This window comes from Antechinus flavipes, chromosome 1, assembly GCF_016432865.1.
Source record: "Antechinus flavipes isolate AdamAnt ecotype Samford, QLD, Australia chromosome 1, AdamAnt_v2, whole genome shotgun sequence".
Classification (NCBI taxonomy): Eukaryota; Metazoa; Chordata; class Mammalia; order Dasyuromorphia; family Dasyuridae; genus Antechinus; species Antechinus flavipes.
Window position 1 is genome coordinate 428390732 of NC_067398.1, and position 20334 is coordinate 428411065.

The following is a 20334-nucleotide window of genomic DNA, read 5'->3' on the forward strand; positions in this document are numbered from 1 at the left end:
CTACTTGCAGGTGCCAGTGCCTGCTCCTTTCACAAATAAAAATTTAGGATGTGTTATTTTATGAATATGTACAAAAGAAAAAAGCAGTGAGGACAAAATGACAACATTCTTGTGTTATGAATTACACATTCACAGAACAACCAAGTTCTGAGATGAAAAATATAACATGCCACAAGAGAAAGTCACTGCAGTGCCCACAATTCAAATAAACCTGGACCACATTAAGGGAACTCTGCCAATATGTTTAATGATATAAGAAACTACTACTGCAATGCTTGGAAACATCTTTGCTTGCCAAAGAAACTTTCATGCATGAATAATGACTGAAAAAAGAAACTAAAAGCAAAATTACAATCACAAAATCTTAGTTCTATAAGGAACTCTGGAAGGCAGTAAAGACTGTTTTCTCCTCCAAAGCTTTAGCACTTTATTGTATTTATGAATATACTTATGTGTTATAGTGACTTTATGTCATAATCCTATACTACAGTGGAGGTGTCAAACACAAACAGAAATTCATACACAAGAATCCTTTTTGGCTGCATATTAACAGTTTTGGAAACTGCAACTTCTCAACTTATCCTTAATTAGCTCTGGACTTCCTCTGGAAGTTTGAAGGGGAGAGCACTAAATTCTTTCCAAGCCTTACTTCTCCCATTAGATTGTAAGCATTTTGAGGGCAGGGACTATTTCCTTTTTTGTACTTGTATTTTCAGAGCTTAGTATACTGCCTGAAATATAGGTGTTTAATAAATGCTCATTGAATAATTGATTTGATTAACTGATTTTACTTTACTGTTCAACTGTTTTTTGTTTGTTTTGTTTTGGGTGAGGAAACTGGGGTTAAGTGACCATAGCTAGTAAGTATTCAGGTCTTCCTGACTCCAGGGTTGGTGGTCTATTTGCTGTGCCATCTAGCTATCCCTTTACTCCCTGACAAGATGGTGACCTAATTTCCTAGGAAATGCTTTATAATGAGCCAAAATTCTTCTATTTATCCTATCCTTACTCTGGAGACAGCGCTCACATTCCTCCATTATCAAAGTAAACTTTTAACCACTATTCATATAACAAAATAATAGTAAAGTGCCTCTGTGTTTCTGCAACATTTTTGTGATCTCATCTCAATGTGGGTATTTCTTTAAATGGTCTAGATTACTATCCATTAATACTTCTCATCTTCTTTACAATTTATGTCCATGAAGCTAGAAATCCTTCATAAGAACATGTCTCATGTAGAATCTTTCCCTAGATTTCTTTTTATTTAAATATTTATGTAAATATTCATTCTTTTTACAAAACTGCAAAGAATGTTATTGGAGAAATATGTGATTAAATAAGCTAGGATGATCATGTAGTAAGAGTGAGGAATAGTATAGCCCACATGCTCCACAGATATCCTATGTATATCTGTGAGGAAATTTTTGAGCATGTTGGCTAAGTCCTCTATCATGAATTTATGATAGGATATAAAAAAAGAAGTTCACAGGATAGGTAGGTGTGGATATGTTGAGATCCTCATTGTAGAAGGGAATATTCACATTGATAAGATTCATGGAGGCATTGAGTATATATCATACCTTGTTCCAATATCAAGCCAGCTTCCATAATCTTTGACCAGGAAGAAAAAATGCTGTAAAAACACAGAAAATAGCTTGTTTTATGAATATTACACAAGGAAACAGACTAAATGCAAAGTTTCACTATTGTTTTCTTTATCCAGAATTCTGATTCTTCAGGGGTAAATAAGGTCAAGATCTTTCTTGAAAAGTTCATTTGAATGATGTTTCAGGAACTAGAAAAAAATTCACCATTTTCAAAGATGACACAAAAAATGGCTTTTATGAATGGCTAGCAATGAAAAAGAATTGGGTAGTTCAATAAGCACCAAACTCCAAAGGTTCCAGAAAATATCTGAGAAAAGGAGATCTCTCTTACTAATAAAGCTCACTTTTGCTTATTAAAATAAAAGAAAGATATTTAATCATGTAAAAATACTATTAAAATATATTTTCTGGATCATTGGATATCAGTTAATGTTCTTGAGGAGATAATTGATTTAAAGTTCTCTATTAGATCAAAAGAATGGCTGCTGCTGAAAAATTGAACTCATTCAGCAACATTCCCCACTTGCAGACATGAGCTCTCTATTTTCTAGCAATGACAGATCAAATTAGAGGATTACTTGTCTGGAAAGGGCAATATAAGATTGCTGTCTATAGCCAAATAAAAACTGATTTAAGATGCTCATCGGTATTTGAGATGACATTGCTTTATGCATTCTCAATTTTTTTCAGAAAAATCCATAAGAATGATATAAAGCAAAATTAAGAAATATGACAATGTAGATTTCATTATTGTATCAAAAATATCAAACAGAAATCCTTATTCATTATTATTAGTCTTCATGAAAAATACTTCTATCTTGTGGGAGAATAGAAAAAGTAGATTATTTTAGGTTAGGGATTTTTTTATTTCTTTCATTCCAAATGCTTTGAGCATAGTAGGTGCTTGGTACATTTTTGTTTAACTGGAGAACCACTCTTCTAATTGCTATACTTGATAAACTCAGGTTTTTTAACAAAACAATGCCATGGTATCCTTTTCTTGAAAAAATAAACATAAATATGCAGGTTAATTTTCCTAGACAAATACAGCAACATGACTTTTTTCTGTAAAAATATCATTAAGTAAAAATATAATTTTCCTTTCATTGCCCAGTTTATGTGTCCATTTGGCCTGCAAACTGAATATAAAGTTCTATATAGAAAGATACAAAAATCTTATACATCATTATATACCATTATGAAAAAGTTTTTGTTTTTTTTTTAATTATAGCAACTATGACTAGGACTTAAACAATTTTTTTTTCTAACATACGATGACATTTTTTTCTGGTTCAAATGATTTGAACACCAATAGCCTTCTAAAAATATGTCTTTCCTTCCTGCCACATATACAAAACATACAAAAAAGCTGGGTAAATATTCCTGATAAAGGACATATTTACTGAATAGTAAATTCAGTACTGAAGAGATTCTAACATTAACTAATTCATTCAACAAATATTTATTGAAAACCTAAATTGTGTAAGCCATAGGAGCTCGTTGTATGAGAAGTTTAACTTCTTGTCTTTTGTTAATAAGAAGAAACTATAAGAACAACTTTTTTATTGAATCTATTTAAATTTAACTTTTATTAACTGTGTGTCGAGGATTATATTTGAAAAAGCTTACATTAAGAGTTATTAGTTTAAAAGTGTCAAAAATGAAGTAATATGATCTGGCAAGTTAAATGGGATACACTGTATAAGTAGGATGAAAAGCAATTTTTATGTATAAATTATGCTAACACTAATGTAATATGTAAAGATTTTATGTACTACAATGTAATCATATTTCCTGTGATTAGATTAAATCAGCACTCAAGTTTTAAAATTTTGTCCACCCTGAATATCCAATAGTTCCTTACCAGTGCCATGATGTCTGAAATAACAAGGACAATGAGGAAAAGGCTGTAAAAGAATAAAGGAGAATTATGTGTAATTCAATGACAGATGAACATTTACTTAGTTTTATTCAAATCTAAAATCCAAGTGATGAAACAATCTAACATTCCATTAACATTTTTCCTTGGAAAATGCTACTTTTAGGTATTCATTATACGTTAAGACCTGGTGACTAACTTAAGAGTGACAGATTGGCTTGGGAAGTTTTTATTAAAAATTCTCAATACTGACTTTGGTGGCACAGCAGGAACATGAATTGTAATATACAACCAAGAAAAATCATTTCTGAAGCCATAGGTATCACTAGAATTTAAATTAAAATCAAGTCTCACTTGAAAGTGTTTCCTTATTACATATAGTCAGCCATCTCACTGGTCAAATCAAGGTTGATACAGTAACAAGCTTAGACAAAGGATATGAATATTGTCTGTTCAGTATCAGTATTATAAAAAGAGTTTCATTCTATTTTAACTGACAAGTTTAAATGAATTGAGACACAGCCAGCTAAGAAACAGAGCACATAATAAGTATGTATAACATGCACAGAAAATTTCCTCTAAAAAAGAAAATAAGATCCAGTTAACGATGTGATGGGAAAAATCACCTCTCACATACTATCAAGACTTACTGAATTGAATCTGTGATCTTATCAATATGGGTTATTCCATCCACTGGTATAGACTGTAACTCTTCTTGTGTAATTATCCTTCCATATTGTACCACAAAAGAGTTACTCAAAATAAGTACTCAAGCCTTACTATGTTTGGGACACCAGTTTAGTACCTGAGCTGCCTATCTACTATTTCTTCTTCCTGATGCATGACATAACCAACTTCTTTTCCAGTTATATAAACCCTGGATGGTATCTCTTATGACATTTGTAAACCATTATTGGTAACTGCCTGCAAACTACTTGTACCCATCAAGTATTTCCATTGCCTTTTAAGTTACTTATAATTTTTCTTCTTCTGAGATTGTTCTGATCAATGGTTCAGAGTCATACATTATCAACAGGAAAATATAATAGTAAAGAGATGAGTTTCTGTGACGGAGATGAGTGTGGGATCAATGAAAGTACTGTGAAATTTCCCAGAGGTAATCCAATCCAAACTCAATCTCAAATAAATTTTAGGTTCAACTCACTATCATTCTTCAATGCCCAAGCAAGAAACATACTAAATCACTGGGTTGATTTCAGCTACAAATTCCTCATTTACTGTTTAAAAACACTTCCCAATCTAGTTCTTGCTTATGAATCCAAATTTATTACACATTGCTCTACTTTTTACTATCTATTGTCCTGCTAAATGTCCTCCCTGTTGTCTTGTATGTGGCAAATCCACTTGCCAGTCTGGAAGCACATAGGATCTTTAGATTTCCAGTAGACTTGGCTTAAGTATTACTTCTTACATAAGGTTGCTCGATCTTTACTCCCTGTCCCTAGGTGCCCTCTAACAGAATGCCTGGACAAGATCTGGAAATTTTAGCAGACTATAAACTCAATATGAGCCAACAAGAATGTTTGGCAGTCAAAATGCTAATGTGACCTAATATTTATCATAGGAATTTAAAAAAATCTTATGTTAAGCTAGAAGAACCCTTTGAGGCTGATCGTTTCAAATCAGGTTGAAGAGGTGTATAACATAGAGCACAAATGATAGGACCTCTGGACTCTGCAATAGTCAGAACTTAAATGCAAAGGTTCTTCAGATCATGCCATAAGTGGATGATTAAAGAAACTAGAGATGTTCAGACTGAGGAAAAGAAGAGCTGGAAGGACATGATAGATAGATGTCCTCAATATCTGAACAGCTCACCTGTCCCAGATCTAGGAGATATGTTTTGCTTCTACTATTTTGACCATGCCATTTCAGTAAATGGCTTTTGGTTTGGGTTATGTCCTTTGACTGATTATACACAAGATAGGGATTCACGAGGTATAGTTTTAAGACTGCAGAACCTCAGAGTATCTTGAATTCAATTGTAATCCTCTAGGGACCCAATCTATGAATTCTGGTTGAGAAGGTATCCTCAAAAGGGTACTACACTTAAATCAATTTTCTACTTATTACATAAGTCACTTTTTAAAATTAAAATTTCAGCTTAAATTCCTTCTTTCTCACCTAACCCAATTTTAGAAAGAGAAAATGGCATGTTATTCAGGTTTTATTACATTTAACTGATAAGTGGATAGCACGATAGCACTGCTTTGGACAAAGCCTGAGCTCTCATTAAAAATGCAACTTTAAACACAAAAGTATTCTGCAAAAATACATAAATACCTTTGATTTCACTGGTAATGAGACTTGATATTTTTAAATAATGAGAAAAAGCAATTTTTAAAAATTATGATACATGTATAATTACAACATCCAGATCTCTGGTCTAGTTTAATCTCATCAAGAAAAACATGTAAATTTATGCTAATATTACTTCTCTCTTTCAGTTTAGGGTATGCAGGATCTTAATTCAAGAATAACAAAGTTCTATTAAGATGCTTTAATTTTTCTTAAGAATTTTTCAAGAAGGCTGATCACTCCTGTACCGACAAAACCATTATGGTAGTGGAAGGCAAACAGCTCCGCTGATAGCTTCTCTTCCAGAGTCTTGACTGTTAAAAAGTAATTTTTCCAACAAAATTCTTAAAAGCTATATACTTCCAACCCTACTTGCCAAATGCATGGAAATGAAGACTAAGAGAATACACACACACACACACACACACACACACACACACACACACACACACACACATACATATGTATATGTATAAAATTTATGGCTAGAAATGTGAATTTCAAGATATGAAAAATGAAATAATGCTAATGTAGTTCTTCCAGTTCATTTTATTTAATATATACTTAAATAACTTAAATAAAGAGTCAAAGGAAAGGAGTTCTTTAAAATCTCAGAACATTGGAACCCATGGAGGAATCTAGTCATTCTGAATAATTAAATTTTCTAGACAGTCAATAATTTATCTTTTTCTGAATCAAATTTCAAACTTTTATTTGTACCATATGAATGAAGATCTTTCTAGAATATTCTTTATTTTTTAAAAAATATTTTATTACAAATTAGAAAATCATCAATAAATAAGAGTATACCCATTTACAAAAGCCAGAAAAAGAAGTGTCTGAAACCAAGAATCCGATACATGTAGTTTCTTTTTAAAGAAATATATAGTGACTTTAACATGGGAGCATCCAACAACTCTACTTCCAAAACAGAGTTCAGCAACCTTTTCTTATAGATTTTAGTTGATTATTTTAAAGTCCAGTGGTCTGTAATATTGACATAACAAGGATTATTTGCCCCTTTGTATAATTACTTTTGAGTATTGGATTTTCAAAAGTTTTACTTGCTTTTTATTCTTAAAAAAAAAATCTCATCCTTTATTTTCAAGTTGTCATCTCTCAGTCAATATTGCTAATATCCTGTCACAAAAAGTCCCTCTCCATTGTATCTAATTTTCTGTATGTAGTTTGCTCTTCCCTTAATAATGCTACTGCTGCTGTTAGCATTTATAAAGTATTTTAAAGTTTACAAAGTGTTTTCTAAATATGATCTCATTTTATCCTAACAATCCTAAGAGTTAGCTGCTAATGTTATTCTCATTTTACAGATGAGGAAACTGAGGTAGGTGGAGTTAAATGACTTTTCTGGGATCACTCTTCTAATAAGTATCTGAGGCCAGATCAATGATTATTTATTAGTATGCTGTTTAGACTATTTCTTTACTACATGCATGACGCTAAAAGTTAAAAAGCATGTATTTGCAAAATGGCTCCAAACAACTTATTTTCTTTATTGACAAAGTGAACCTTGAATGAAGGAAAGAAAATGAAGCACTCAAAATTATTCATTCCCATCCAGAAAAAAGTGACCAAAAATGTTTGGCAACAATTTCCTTACCTTTTTGATGAGAGTTGTGTTGTTACTTGAATTGCTTCAAAAGCACACATCACAAGAACAAAAGGAATTAAAATCTGTTTCAAAACACAAAGTAGATCATGCAATCTTTGAATCATTTGTGAAATAGTTCAAAACAAATACCATTTCTGCTTATGCAAACTTTTTTTTTAATATCTCAATTCATCTTTGCAATGTACCACAGTACAGCAAACAAAGAAATAATCAAATGCTGCTAAAGAAAAAATGGGTGGAAACCCATTTAAAACGGCTTACAGTATGTTGACTATGCTGATAAAAAAATCTTCATTAGTTACTTATATGCTGCACAAAAGATAAAAGCATCATCCTACATTTCTAATGAAAGTCTATTAAAAGTCTTTGCTCTATTGAATTCAGTAATGCAAATGTTTGAATTATGCTATCAAGAAAAAGATTATTCATGTATAATACCGTGTACTTTCAGGTTGAAGGGATGAGAAAAGGAAAGGATGCCAACAATGAGAAGAGATTAACAAGGCAAATCAAACAAATTGGGCAGGGCAGTAAACTAGCAGAATAGTTCCCCAATTTCTTTTCTTGGGTTTGATATTTCTATGTTATCTTACAAAGCTATGTTTAAACAGCTCTTACTGATTATTCCCAAATATAGAGTTGATAACATAAAGTAAATGGAAAGGCAAAAATGAGAAATGGTTTCTAAGATTACACAGCTATTACTAGCATTTTCACAAGGATAAATATTTTTTAAAATAATTTATCAAGAAAAGAAAAGAAAGCTCCTGTAGAAACATTTTTTCCCCAAACATTTAACAAATATTATTTTTTACTAATTATGTTGTTGAACAACAACAGCAACAATAATAGCTAGCATTTATATAGTCCTTAATAAATATTATCTCCTTTGATCCTCACAAAGAAGCTTAAGAGGTGGATGCTATTATTATCATTTCCATTTTACAGATAAGAAACCGAATAGTCAGAGATTAATTGACTTTCACAGGATCACACAGTTATTAAATGTCTAAGACCACATTTGAACTTGGGTCTTCCTGATTCTAAATCCAGAGCTCCATCTACTTGCTGCCCAGGAATTATTTCTACTAAGTGTTTCCTAATTTCTAATTGCTTCTAATCTCTAGCTTTGTACAAGCTATCCCCCAACCACAAAGGGTATTTCCCTTCTTCCTTCCCCGTATTAGAACTCCTGCCTTCTTTCAAGGCTTAACTCAAGTACATCCCTTATGTGAAGCTTTTGCTTATTCTATCCTTCCCCCCTAATTGTTATTTTTCCTCAACAAATTACTTTATATTGACTTATATTGTGTCCCTGTTGTATTCTCCACTCATCCCTGCTCCTTTCTAGTCTAAGTTCCTTGAGGGTTATTTAATTTTTGTTTTATTTTCAACTTAAGCATTAAGGTTAAGCATTAGTAGGTACTTCATAAATATTTTTTTGAAATGAATTTAATTACATTTAAGTTTCAAGGTTTATTGTGCTGGCCAGAGTAGTTTTTAAGACATTTATTTTTAGATAAAGAAAAAAAAAACAATCAAGGTTCCCTTAATGAAAATCAATAAGAAGTTTGAGAAAACAAGTTTTTCATAATAGAGACAGCACTATGAGAAAACTGTGGACCGTCTTTTTGAAATTTGTTATATAGTGTGTATATATAAATATATGTATATGAAAAATAGATTTTTAAGTAGATTGGGAGAAGATACCCTCTGTAAATATGGTACTCAGAGTCAGGATTCAATGAATAAATAATTAGGTATCAGTTTTACACAATAAATCTTAAAATTCTGAGGGACTTAATTTCAGATAAAGAAGTTAGTAGTTACACTGAAAAGAAAAGTAATCAATACAATAAAGGATCCTGTAAATTGTAAAGGACCTATCAGATAAATGAATCACAAAAGAAAATCATTTAACTCAATATAAATTGCTGCAGTGTAGAAATCCTGAAGCTCTCACATTAAGCATATTCACTTATTAACTCTTAATAACTTTCATCAAGATGCTAGACCTTTGATTCACTATTCTCAGAACAGATGTGGCTTCTTAGAGATGCATAACCCTTCTGGGTGGTTGGGGGTGGGGGAGTAGGGAGAGAGAGAAATGGGGTCTTCCTTTACTTGAAGCTCATCATTGGGGTAAGTTTGGAACTAGAGCTGGGTTTAAAGTTCCTAATGGTAGGACAGTTACAAAGCTTCCTAGTGAGTTTTGTCACCCCTACAAACACTTCTTATACAAATCTGAACCTTTTTATTCCAGTAAACTTGTAATGGAGTGAGATCCACTTCTATCATAGACAAAATCAGTCTACTGGTTCTATATTCTTCCCACATACAATTAAAAGTCTGTGATTTTAAAAAGCAGGCCATTTTTTGTATATATTCTCAAAAAAGACATGATCTTGAACTAAGATATATTCCTGGATCCTTGAAAGAGTGTCATTAGCAAGCATAATTACTAACCTTCCACATCATCAAGGATCCCATCATAAAGGGGCTAAACACAGTCAGGAAGCAATATACAGAAGAAGGATCAAAACTGAGGGAACACATAAAGAACAAAAGAAAGATTATTGGAAGGGATGGTGTATTTATAAACATAGCATTCACTACAATGCATTTACTTGAATTCATCAAATATTAAATCTAATTAAAATATGAGTATATTTAATGTTATAGAAGACTTAGTTTTACAATATCAATGTTATTAACAGATGATTGGTCAAACAGTGTTAGTGTTGACCACTAACTGACTGCAACATTGTTGAAAAGCAATATTGGTCAGGATAACATCAATTTATGTAAGTAGTAGAAGCTGACTTCAAATAGCTTAGATTACTTCCTTTTTTGAGAAGGTATTTCCCAAAATTAAGATAGCATTTTCATATATAGCTTTGCATTAGCTACATTAAACAAAATTTTCACCAACTAGTCATAATATCTTTTAGTATGATCAAATCATTTTGTAATATCTGTAGAGAGAGCAAGAAAGATTACCTGTTAATAGAAGCTATATTTCCAGTTCCAAAAAAGGCTGTCACTATAAAAAAAACCTGGACAGAGCTAAAGAAAGGTTCAGATAAGTTAGGAATAAGAATATACAAAATTCTATATTCAAAATCTTGGGTTTATTTGAGACTCATTCCTCTGCATCATCTTTCATACAAATTCTTTCACATCCACTTCTCCCTTTTTATTTCCATTAACATAATTCAAAGTATAGGTCCTACTTTGCCACCTGCTTAGACAATTGCTGTACCTCCTGGCAACTATTACCACCTTCAGTCTCTTTTCCCATTCTATACAAAGCAGATTAAGTTATTTTATGGACAGATACTTCTTCCCTTATAACAGATATTCTTAACCAGGGTTCTATGAACACTTTTTTTTTAAAAAAATGAAAATTGTAATTCGATACAATTGGTCTCCTTTGTAATCTTGTGTAATTTACTTTGTGCACTTAAAAACATTTTAAAAAATAAAAATTAAAGCTTTGTAGAATAAAAGAAAGGTTAAAAACCCCTGTCCTAAAACTTTCCTTGACTCCTTACTCCTTAGTAAATAAAGTTCAAATGCTTAAGCACAGCATTCTAGATCATCTAAGACAAGGCACCTTTCTACTTTTATCTTCTTCTCTTCCTTCTTTAGTTTTACTAGGCGTTTGTTACTTGAACAATGAGGTTGGCCCTCCATTTATTGCTCCATAATGCCTCGTTAGAATTCTAGAACATAATGTTAAAGGGATGTTAAAATTTAACATAAATGTTAAATTATTCAACATAACGTTGAATAAACATTTAGATAAAGAAGTAGAGATTACAAAGAGAAGCAAGGTAGGAAACATGCCAGACTAACCTTATCTGAAAGTTAGTACTCTTACAGTACATGAAATACATATCTGACCTTACTGGATCTTCATATTGTTCTTTGGAGGTCCCTTATTTTATGGATAAGGCTCCAACTGAGACTCAGGGACATTAAGTTAATTCATGATTACAAAATTAATGATTACTAATGAGGAAGAGGATAATAATAACAACAACAATAACTACTAAAATTTATATAGTATTTTATGATTTATCAAGTGCTTTACATATTTTACATCCTTTAAGAATAAGGACAACTCTGTGAGGTAGTTGCTATTATTAACCCCATTTTACAGATGAGGAAAGCTACAAAACTTTGAAAAGTATAAGTGTCATCTGATGCAGCTAGCACTTAGCTCTTCCTGGCACCAAGTCAATCACTCTGTCTACTCCTTCAAATGGCTTCTTAAATTATCAAATATCAGATTTGAGATGCAAACCCAGGTCAATCTTCTGGCTTTTCTGTGTAGAAGAGATCTAGGTTCTAATACAGTCTTTACCATTAACCAGATGAGTTTTAATGGCAATATTGAAACTTTCTGAGCTTAAGTTTCAAATTAAAGGGTTTACAGAAGATCTCTGTACAGCCATTTAAAGTTTTGGATCAAGAAGAATTACAAGGTGTAATTTCTGTTTCTAAGGTGCTATTTCTAAGTTGTCCAACTAAGCAAAATAGTACAATTACTTTGAATATTTAGATGAGCAGCTGATTTTTTTTTCTTAAAACTACTACCAATGATAGCAAAGAATTAATGGAAAATTAAAAGATATTAAAAAACAAGACTATATGACATTAATGAATGGGAAGCTCCAGATGAGCAAGTCTCAAAAGCTCTGCTAATAAACTATATAATTCAAGACAAAATCCCAATAGGAAAGATAACTATCAAAAGAGAAGACAAAGATGAGACATAAAAAAACTGTCCTTCAAAAAATGGAATTGATTATATCAAAAAATATAATATTCTGCTGAGAAAGCAAAATGACTATTTAATTTGATGTCATGTCTCTAAAACACGAACTTTAACAAAGGATACAAAGAAGAAAGACCTGCGAATGTCATCTAAGTGGAGTTGTCGGACTTGAGTAATATCTGTATTATAGGCAAAATGAATACTGGTGAGCTGTGAAAGCAATAAGAAAAAAAAATCAATACATGTTGCTCTGTTGGCTTACCTGAAAAATAAATGGTAAATTTATAGGGAGTTGAATGAAAAATTAGTCCATTCCCATTTACACTAGCTAGAATGGTATTCCATGCTGAAACTTTAGTGATAAATCTTTTTCTGGTTTAATTATATTTTAATAAAATCTGCCAGAAAGGTATTGTGTATTGTTGATGTTATACTGAACCCAGTGGTATGCTAGTGCTTTAAGTACAGAATAGAACCTGTATTTTGTCTAGTGTGCTACTTTCCTTCATTTTAGATTCATTTCTCATAAGAACATTTGACCACAAGCTGAATTTACATAGACAAAAATTTCCATTTAAATCCAGATTAAAGATGGAATGAAAAAAAATTGTATAGTGAAATACTTCTCAGTTTCTTTTCTACTATCAATGAACAACTATCCTGCTTATTCAAACATTATTCTCTCTCAGTTAAGAGGGTAGTGAATATTCTTTCACTGATAAAAATTACAAAGGTATTAAATTTCTCTGTAACAAAATCACTATTCATTGTTTTGCTTGGCAATTAACAATCCAAAGTCAAAGATAAGGCATAAATTTGAATAATTCTCCCTGATTATTTTTTAATTTTCTAAAATAAAGCTCTTAATATGTTTTATCCTATTTTTTCCAAGAAAAGTAAGGTTAGATTTATCAACAATGAAGTTGAATCCCAAACTTCATACTTCTAATAAAAAACAACATATGTTTATTTTTATTTTGTATCTATCATACATAGCCTTTGATATGTGCATGCTATCTTTCCACAGAATGTAAGCATCTTGAGAGCAGAGGCCATTTTGTTTTTGGATCCTCAATGCTTAGAACAATATTTGGAAAACAGTAGGCATGCTTGGTTGAAAGATAATACAAATAATGACTTTCTATTTGTATCACAGTTTTAAAAGATATAAAACTGTGTTTATAAGGTGGAATGTAAATCTTCAAAGAAGACTTTTCTATCTTTATAATTCCATCACCTAGAAAAGTACCTGGTCTATAGATTGAATAGGTTTAAATACATGTTGAAATTAATTAGAACAACATGGAGTCAAATAATATAAATGTTATGAAGGAAACTCTGACTCTATATTTAAGCCATAGAAAAATAAACTTTCACTTAAATTTTATAAGCTGCCTTCATGAAATTTAAATAATCATCATATAGTCACGTACATTGGATTCTCCCTTTTATTTTCTCCATTTCCTTCCAATAAGCCAGTATTAATCCTTGTTATCTCAGGCAGTAGAGTTAATTGAAATAACTTTACAGCAGTGGCACTGGTAAAAAATTTGTATTTCTTTGTATTGATCCTATGTAATTATGAATAACATTTCTAAGAAAAGAGGAAGGTTAGGATGTCATTTCACTTGTCTAGCTCAACTTGACAAAATGTACTTAGAAGGTGGGCTGGCTTGAACAACTGTAAGTACATTATATTAGAGAAACCATCTGAGACAAGACCCTTAGGCACTGATATGATGGAGAAAACATTTTGAAATGAGATGGTTAGGAAAATAAGAGTAAGATAGTGAAGTTATAAGTCACATAGGGTCAAATTCATAGATCTGAAATTGACAATGCAATAGTTTTTCAGATTATAAGAAGGGGGAAAAACATTTCTTCTTTTCTATTTCTCTCAGCAATATTGTTTTTCATTTTGCATCATTGATTTCATGCAGTGGATTGCTAAAAATACTTGCAATTCTATATTACCTGCATAACAATAAATCCACTTTCATTCTTGAAGGCTAACCAATTTCTTCACAAACTGGTTGTTTCAAAAATTTTGACAAAAGCTATTAAATGATTGACTAATGATTTCTACTTAATCAGAAAAAGTAATTTATAATAAACTCAAATTTTAGTAATAAAAATCTTTGATACAATGACATTGAACACTTCAAAGAGAAGAGAATAAATATGACTTTTGTATCTGACACACGACAGAACTGTCTTTTTGACACAGAGTAGAACTGAGGTTTTACCTTTTGCGTACAGGAAACACCCGATTGTTGCAGCATTTCTTGTTCCACACGTATCCAAGCCAACATTAAGCACCACAAAACAAATGGAAAGAGAGCTTCATACCTAGGCCAGGGAAAAAACCCACACATATACAAAGATAATTCTACATACAATGCATTCCAATTAGTCAAACCTGAACCAATACCACTTTTAAAAAGAAAGCAAAGTAACAGCACCAAATACTTCTAAAATTGTACTTTATCATTATTACCACTTCATATTTACATGGTATTTTATGATTTTATATGACTTTGGTAAGATAAGTCATTATATCCATTTTACAAAAATGGAAACTGAGAGTTAGAATAACCTGCCCATAGTTAACACAATTAGTGTATAGGTATGGGGAAGGAATATAAGGGTGAGGCAGAAGTCTGTGAAAAGAGTGAAAGACCTGGATCTATTACTTATTAGCTTATGTGATCTTAGGCAATCAGTTAACCTCTCTGGGTCTCAGTTTTTTTATCTGTAAAATGTGGGGACCTCTAAGGTACTCCCCAGTTCTAAATCTATGATACTATGAATATATTTAAAAGAAAAGGAAATTTAAAATATATTTTTTTCTTTCTCACCAAATGTTTCCCCCAAAATGACAACCTATCAACCTCATAAAATTAAAAAGAAACAAACAGGTCTAAAGTTTTTTATGAATATTTATGTTAGAGAATAAATTATACAATTATTTAGTAAAATAGATTTGGGATAGCTATTTCTTTAAGGCTTTGCTCAAATCTGAGCTCTTCTGTGAAGATATCCATAACAATGCCCACCCATAGTCATATCTTTTTTTTTTCTTTAACCACTTTAATATTTCATGTCTGTGTTACATAATTTAGTACTTACTTCATATTATTATTTTATTTGCTAATTGTTCCATTGTATTTGTCTTATTTACCCAACAGGAATATAAGTTTTGTGTTGGCAACATCAAAATCCTGGTTCAATCCTCCTCTAAAGGCCTCCAATATTACATGAGATACATGTGTTACATAAGAAGAGTCCAGTGAAAGAGGTTGGAGATAAATGTTTGAACCAGTAGAATCCGCTTCTATTCTTGGGATGTATGTCTGCTTTCTGTCTCACAGAATTCTTAGGGCAAAGAGGTATACAATCTGTTAACAGAGCTCCAAATACTTTGAAAATAAAATCTTAAAATAGTACACATGTGCAAGAAAGTGCATGGGAAGCCAGAAACCCTACCCATTTAAAAGCTGCAATTAGCATGGAGATACACATTCCTCAAAAGCTTCCAGTTGTTACCATCACTGGCTTTGATTTGATTTTGCCTGCTCTGCCCAGAGTATCCACCACATGGTCAAATCTGAGTTTTCCTTGCTTCTGTTGGGTAAGCAGGAACCAGATTGTATTTCTTTGTATCACTCATAGATAGAGCTTATCATATTTGTAGATAAATATTTGTTTATTGATTATTTTTATTGTTTATTGATTAACAGAATCAAAAATCAAGTTCTATGCAGATGGGGCAATGGTTTTTAGACTTTTACAATGAAGCCTGAAAATTGCATTTTTGTGTTCTAATAGAAACATAAATACAATCAGCCTACAATGGCTTACTGGATTTATTTCCATCACAGGATCCTATATTTAGGGCTGGAAGGATCCTTAACGATCATTCTTTTATAGTAGTTTGTCTTCTCAAGTGACTAATATATTGCTAGAAATTACATAAAGATGATTTTTCTTTGTCACTGTTTAAAAATTAAAATTCCAATTGATCTTCATATTTATAGAATGGTAATACATAAAGCCTTTTAAGACGGACAAAGCTGTTTTCCTCACAACTTTGTGATTAGGTATTTTTTCATTTTACAAGTGCGCAAACAAAAGTTCCCAAAGGTTAAATGATTTGTCCAAGGTCAAACAACCATCAAGTTTGACCTCGGGTCTCTAAGTTGTTATTAATTAAAGTAAATTAATATATGTAGTCTCTCTAAATATGTATATGTATGTATATATGTATGCATGTATATACACATACACAAATACACACATATGCACATGGTATATCAGATATATACACATACAGTATATACATATATATGTTATATACAATGTACATACACATATTAGACTATACAATATATGTAGTATATACACATTATATGTTAGATAATATGAATACCATATGTAATAATCATACATATAATCTACCAGATAATAAACTCATAACATTATATATTATATACTCATACATTTATAATATATACACATATATACAAATGCACACACTGCATATTACATATATATATATATACATATATACACACACACATATTTGTATGTACACATACATCTATAACAATACATATTTATATTAGATTTAGATAATATATAATACATGTACCATGTGTGTAATGGATGTTATATGTGTGCATGTACACTTATATATGCATAGATATACTACCTACATAATATACATGTGGTCCACACAATTTATGAGATAATACACATACTTATTCTATATAATATACTCATACAATATAATATACAAAGCATACACATATGGATGTTATATGTGTGCATGTACACTTATATATGCATAGATATACTACCTGCATAATATACATGTGGTCCACACAATTTATGAGATAATACACATACTTATTCTATATAATATACTCATACAATATAATATACAAAGCATACACATATGGATGTTATATGTGTGCATGTACACTTATATATGCATAGATATTATACTACCTGCATGACATGTGTAACATATCCTGTATAATATATATCCATAACCATATCCCATGTATTAGATAATATACACATATATTACATAAGATATATACACATGTGCATACAAATATAATATACATTATGTTAGAGGATACAACACTCTATATATCTATATCTATATCTATAAAGTAGACATACAATTATATATGTATACATGCTATATTATACATCATACATGTTATATAACACATGTATTATATTGTACATATAGAGACACAATCTATAAATGCTCATATACACACACTAAAACCTCATTTATTTGGATCTCACTAATTTAATTTTTGTGAAATTTAGCCAGTTGTCCACTGGAGACTTTGTAAAGAGTTTGATGGAAAAATACATAACAACAAAAAAGATTTCTATGAGAAGAGAATAGAATGCTTTTAAACACATCTATTTAAGGAGAAAAATTAATATGCTAGTTAAAAATGACTTTTTGCTTTTCATTAATGCAAGGAAATAAGATCTTTGTGGCTAACTCTTGATTTAGGATAAACTTTTATTCTGAATTATGTTCATGTGTATTATAAAATAATATAACTGTTTTCCTTTTAGCTATTCTATAAGTCATTTAAAAATAATTCAAACCAATCTTCCCAGGCAGTCTGAATTGGTTGACACTACACCATCTGGTTATACCTTCTTTGCTTTATAAAATAGATGTGGATTCTGAAAAATTATATGTAAGCCAATTTTTTATAAAACAAATAATTTATATTTCATTAAAGATTATAATTGAAATTCTAACTCTCATTTTAATGAAATATAATTGTAGCCAGAAAATAAGTAAAAATTTAAACATTAAAGCTAGAGAAATAATTTAAAATTCATTAAGGATTATAACTGAAATTGTAACTCTCATTGTAATTAACTACAATTGCAGCTGGAAAACATGTGAAAATTTAAAAATTTGGGTTAAAACCATCACATGGCTCCTAAAGAATACAAACTTTGTAAGAACTGGCTTTCATTCTGTCTTTATATCACCAGTACTTAGCTTGTAGTAAAAGCTTAATACATGCTTGTTGGATTGAAACTGAATCATGTTATTTACTTCACAGTAACAAGTCCCCTGCACAGCAAGGGGGACTCAAATGGCAGCTTGAGGAGAAATGCCAGAGTGATCACTGTGAGATGAGGAGGTGGCGCTTGTCCATCCTCAGTTTGTTTATGCTTTTGAGACCAATGCAGCTTCTTTCTCTGCTGCTTGTGGTTCTGATAGTTCAAATAAAAACTTATCAATTCTTTAGTTACTTGGCCAGTCTGAACATGTTATTGGGCCTGTCCACACAGAATTCATTATTTGTTTCCTTGAGTCTACCTAGTTTTTCACCACCATGTGTTTGGGTATGAAATAATGATCAACTGAATGAATGAATTAAAAAAAATTAATATTAAGCACCAGAGCTGGGAATGAATAGCTGAAGGGGACAATGGATAGAATGCCAGGCTTGGAATCAGGAAGACACAACTTCCTGAGTTCAAATCCTGCCTCAAACACTTATTAGCTATATGACCCTGGGCAATTCACTTAACTCTGTTTGCCTCAGTTGCCTCATCTGTCAAATGAACTGGAGAAGGAAATGGCAATATCTTTGCCAAGAAAACCCCGAGTGAGGTCACACAATTATGGGGTCACAAAATTATATATAGCTGAAAATGACTGAATAACAATACTAGGAATATAAAACTGTCTTTGCCCAACAGGAACTTGAATTCTAGTGGGGGAAATAATACATATGGGGGAATGGTAACAAGGAGAGTCATTTTGGCTTGGAATTATAAGGGCAGTAAATGAAGGCAAAGAGGCAATACACTCTTTCCAGGAGTGAGGACAAAGGTACCAGAAATGGAGAACAGATTAAGGGTAGTGTGGCTTGGGCAAACAGAGGAAGTCATTCATGCAGCATAACTGCAGGCAAATGTCATGGCATGGTTTATATTTCTATGTAGACAAGTCTGGTTTTGAAGCTAAGCCCTGGTCCTGACATGCAAAATACAGTCAGAGCTGGCTTAAAAATTGTTAGTTTGATCTTGGCCTTGTCTTCTCCCTTAAACATCTTCAATATTAGCACTTGCTTTGAAATTCAATTTTCAACTGAAATAGAATCACAGGCTTGCCAAAATAAAGAAAGAAAGAAAGATTTTAAAAGTGTTCCTAAGTCAAAGAAATATCAGCTTCATAGGATCATCTGAACTGGAGACAATCTGGAGATAAGACAGATTCCCAGATTCCCCCATGTCTAACAAAGATAAAAGGAGCATAGATTTTGTCAGTCTCCCCCATGGACCACAGCACTCCGTCCACAAAGTTTTCCTGGCAAAGACGCAGCAATAGTTTGTCATTGCCTTTTCCAATGGATTAAGGAAAACAGAGGTTAAATGACTTACAAGGATCATACATCTAGTACATATCTGAGGCCAAATCTGAACCCAGGCCCAGCGCAATATACACCAAGTCACTTAGGCAGATCTCAGTGGTCTTTTACAGAGGTAAAGCAGCTGGGGACTTTCAGTCCTTTGATTTTCTGCCTGAAGAAAATTAAAACTATTGCAATTAGCTGAAAGGACATAGTATTCATCATGTATTCTATTTTCTTACTCAAACACTTTCTTCTGAACATTCCAAAGAAAGCTACAATGTGTCCATCAGCTCAAAATTCCTAAATTCACCATCGCAGTTTTAATTTTAATAACAATTTAAACATCTTTTGAGTAGAAAATAAAAGCAAATTTTACAATTTTCAAAAAATCATAATAGAAAAGGAAATATAGATTATGAAAAATCTGAACAGCACAGATAAACTCTTAAGAATGAAAAAAAAGCCCTAAATCTAATCAAGAAATCAAAAGAATTCTAAAAACTTAATTTTGTCATTGCTCTAGGTTTAAAATTCCTACAGAAACATAGAGAGACTATTAATATAGAATTTAATGATTGTAATAATCACATGGAATTGACTTCATTTGTAATCCTCTTAATAGTTTATTAAGATATCTATCTCATTTAAGCCTCATAAACTCAACTTCCTAAGTTCAAACCCCACCTCAGACACTAGCTATG

At 31.5% G+C, this 20334-nt stretch overlaps 1 protein-coding gene across 1 annotated transcript in view; it reads right to left on the reverse strand.

Moving 5' to 3' along the window:
- PIGN (phosphatidylinositol glycan anchor biosynthesis class N) overlaps positions 1-20334 on the reverse strand; it is a 174137-nt gene that overhangs the window by 14000 nt on the left and 139803 nt on the right. The window contains exons 21-27 of the mRNA XM_051969902.1: positions 14465-14567; positions 12342-12428; positions 10436-10491; positions 9902-9977; positions 7424-7497; positions 3472-3514; positions 1581-1633 (exon numbers count right to left, since the gene is read on the reverse strand). Coding sequence (XP_051825862.1) covers positions 1581-1633; positions 3472-3514; positions 7424-7497; positions 9902-9977; positions 10436-10491; positions 12342-12428; positions 14465-14567 — 492 coding nt within the window. The remainder of the gene's footprint in view (positions 1-1580; positions 1634-3471; positions 3515-7423; positions 7498-9901; positions 9978-10435; positions 10492-12341; positions 12429-14464; positions 14568-20334) is intronic.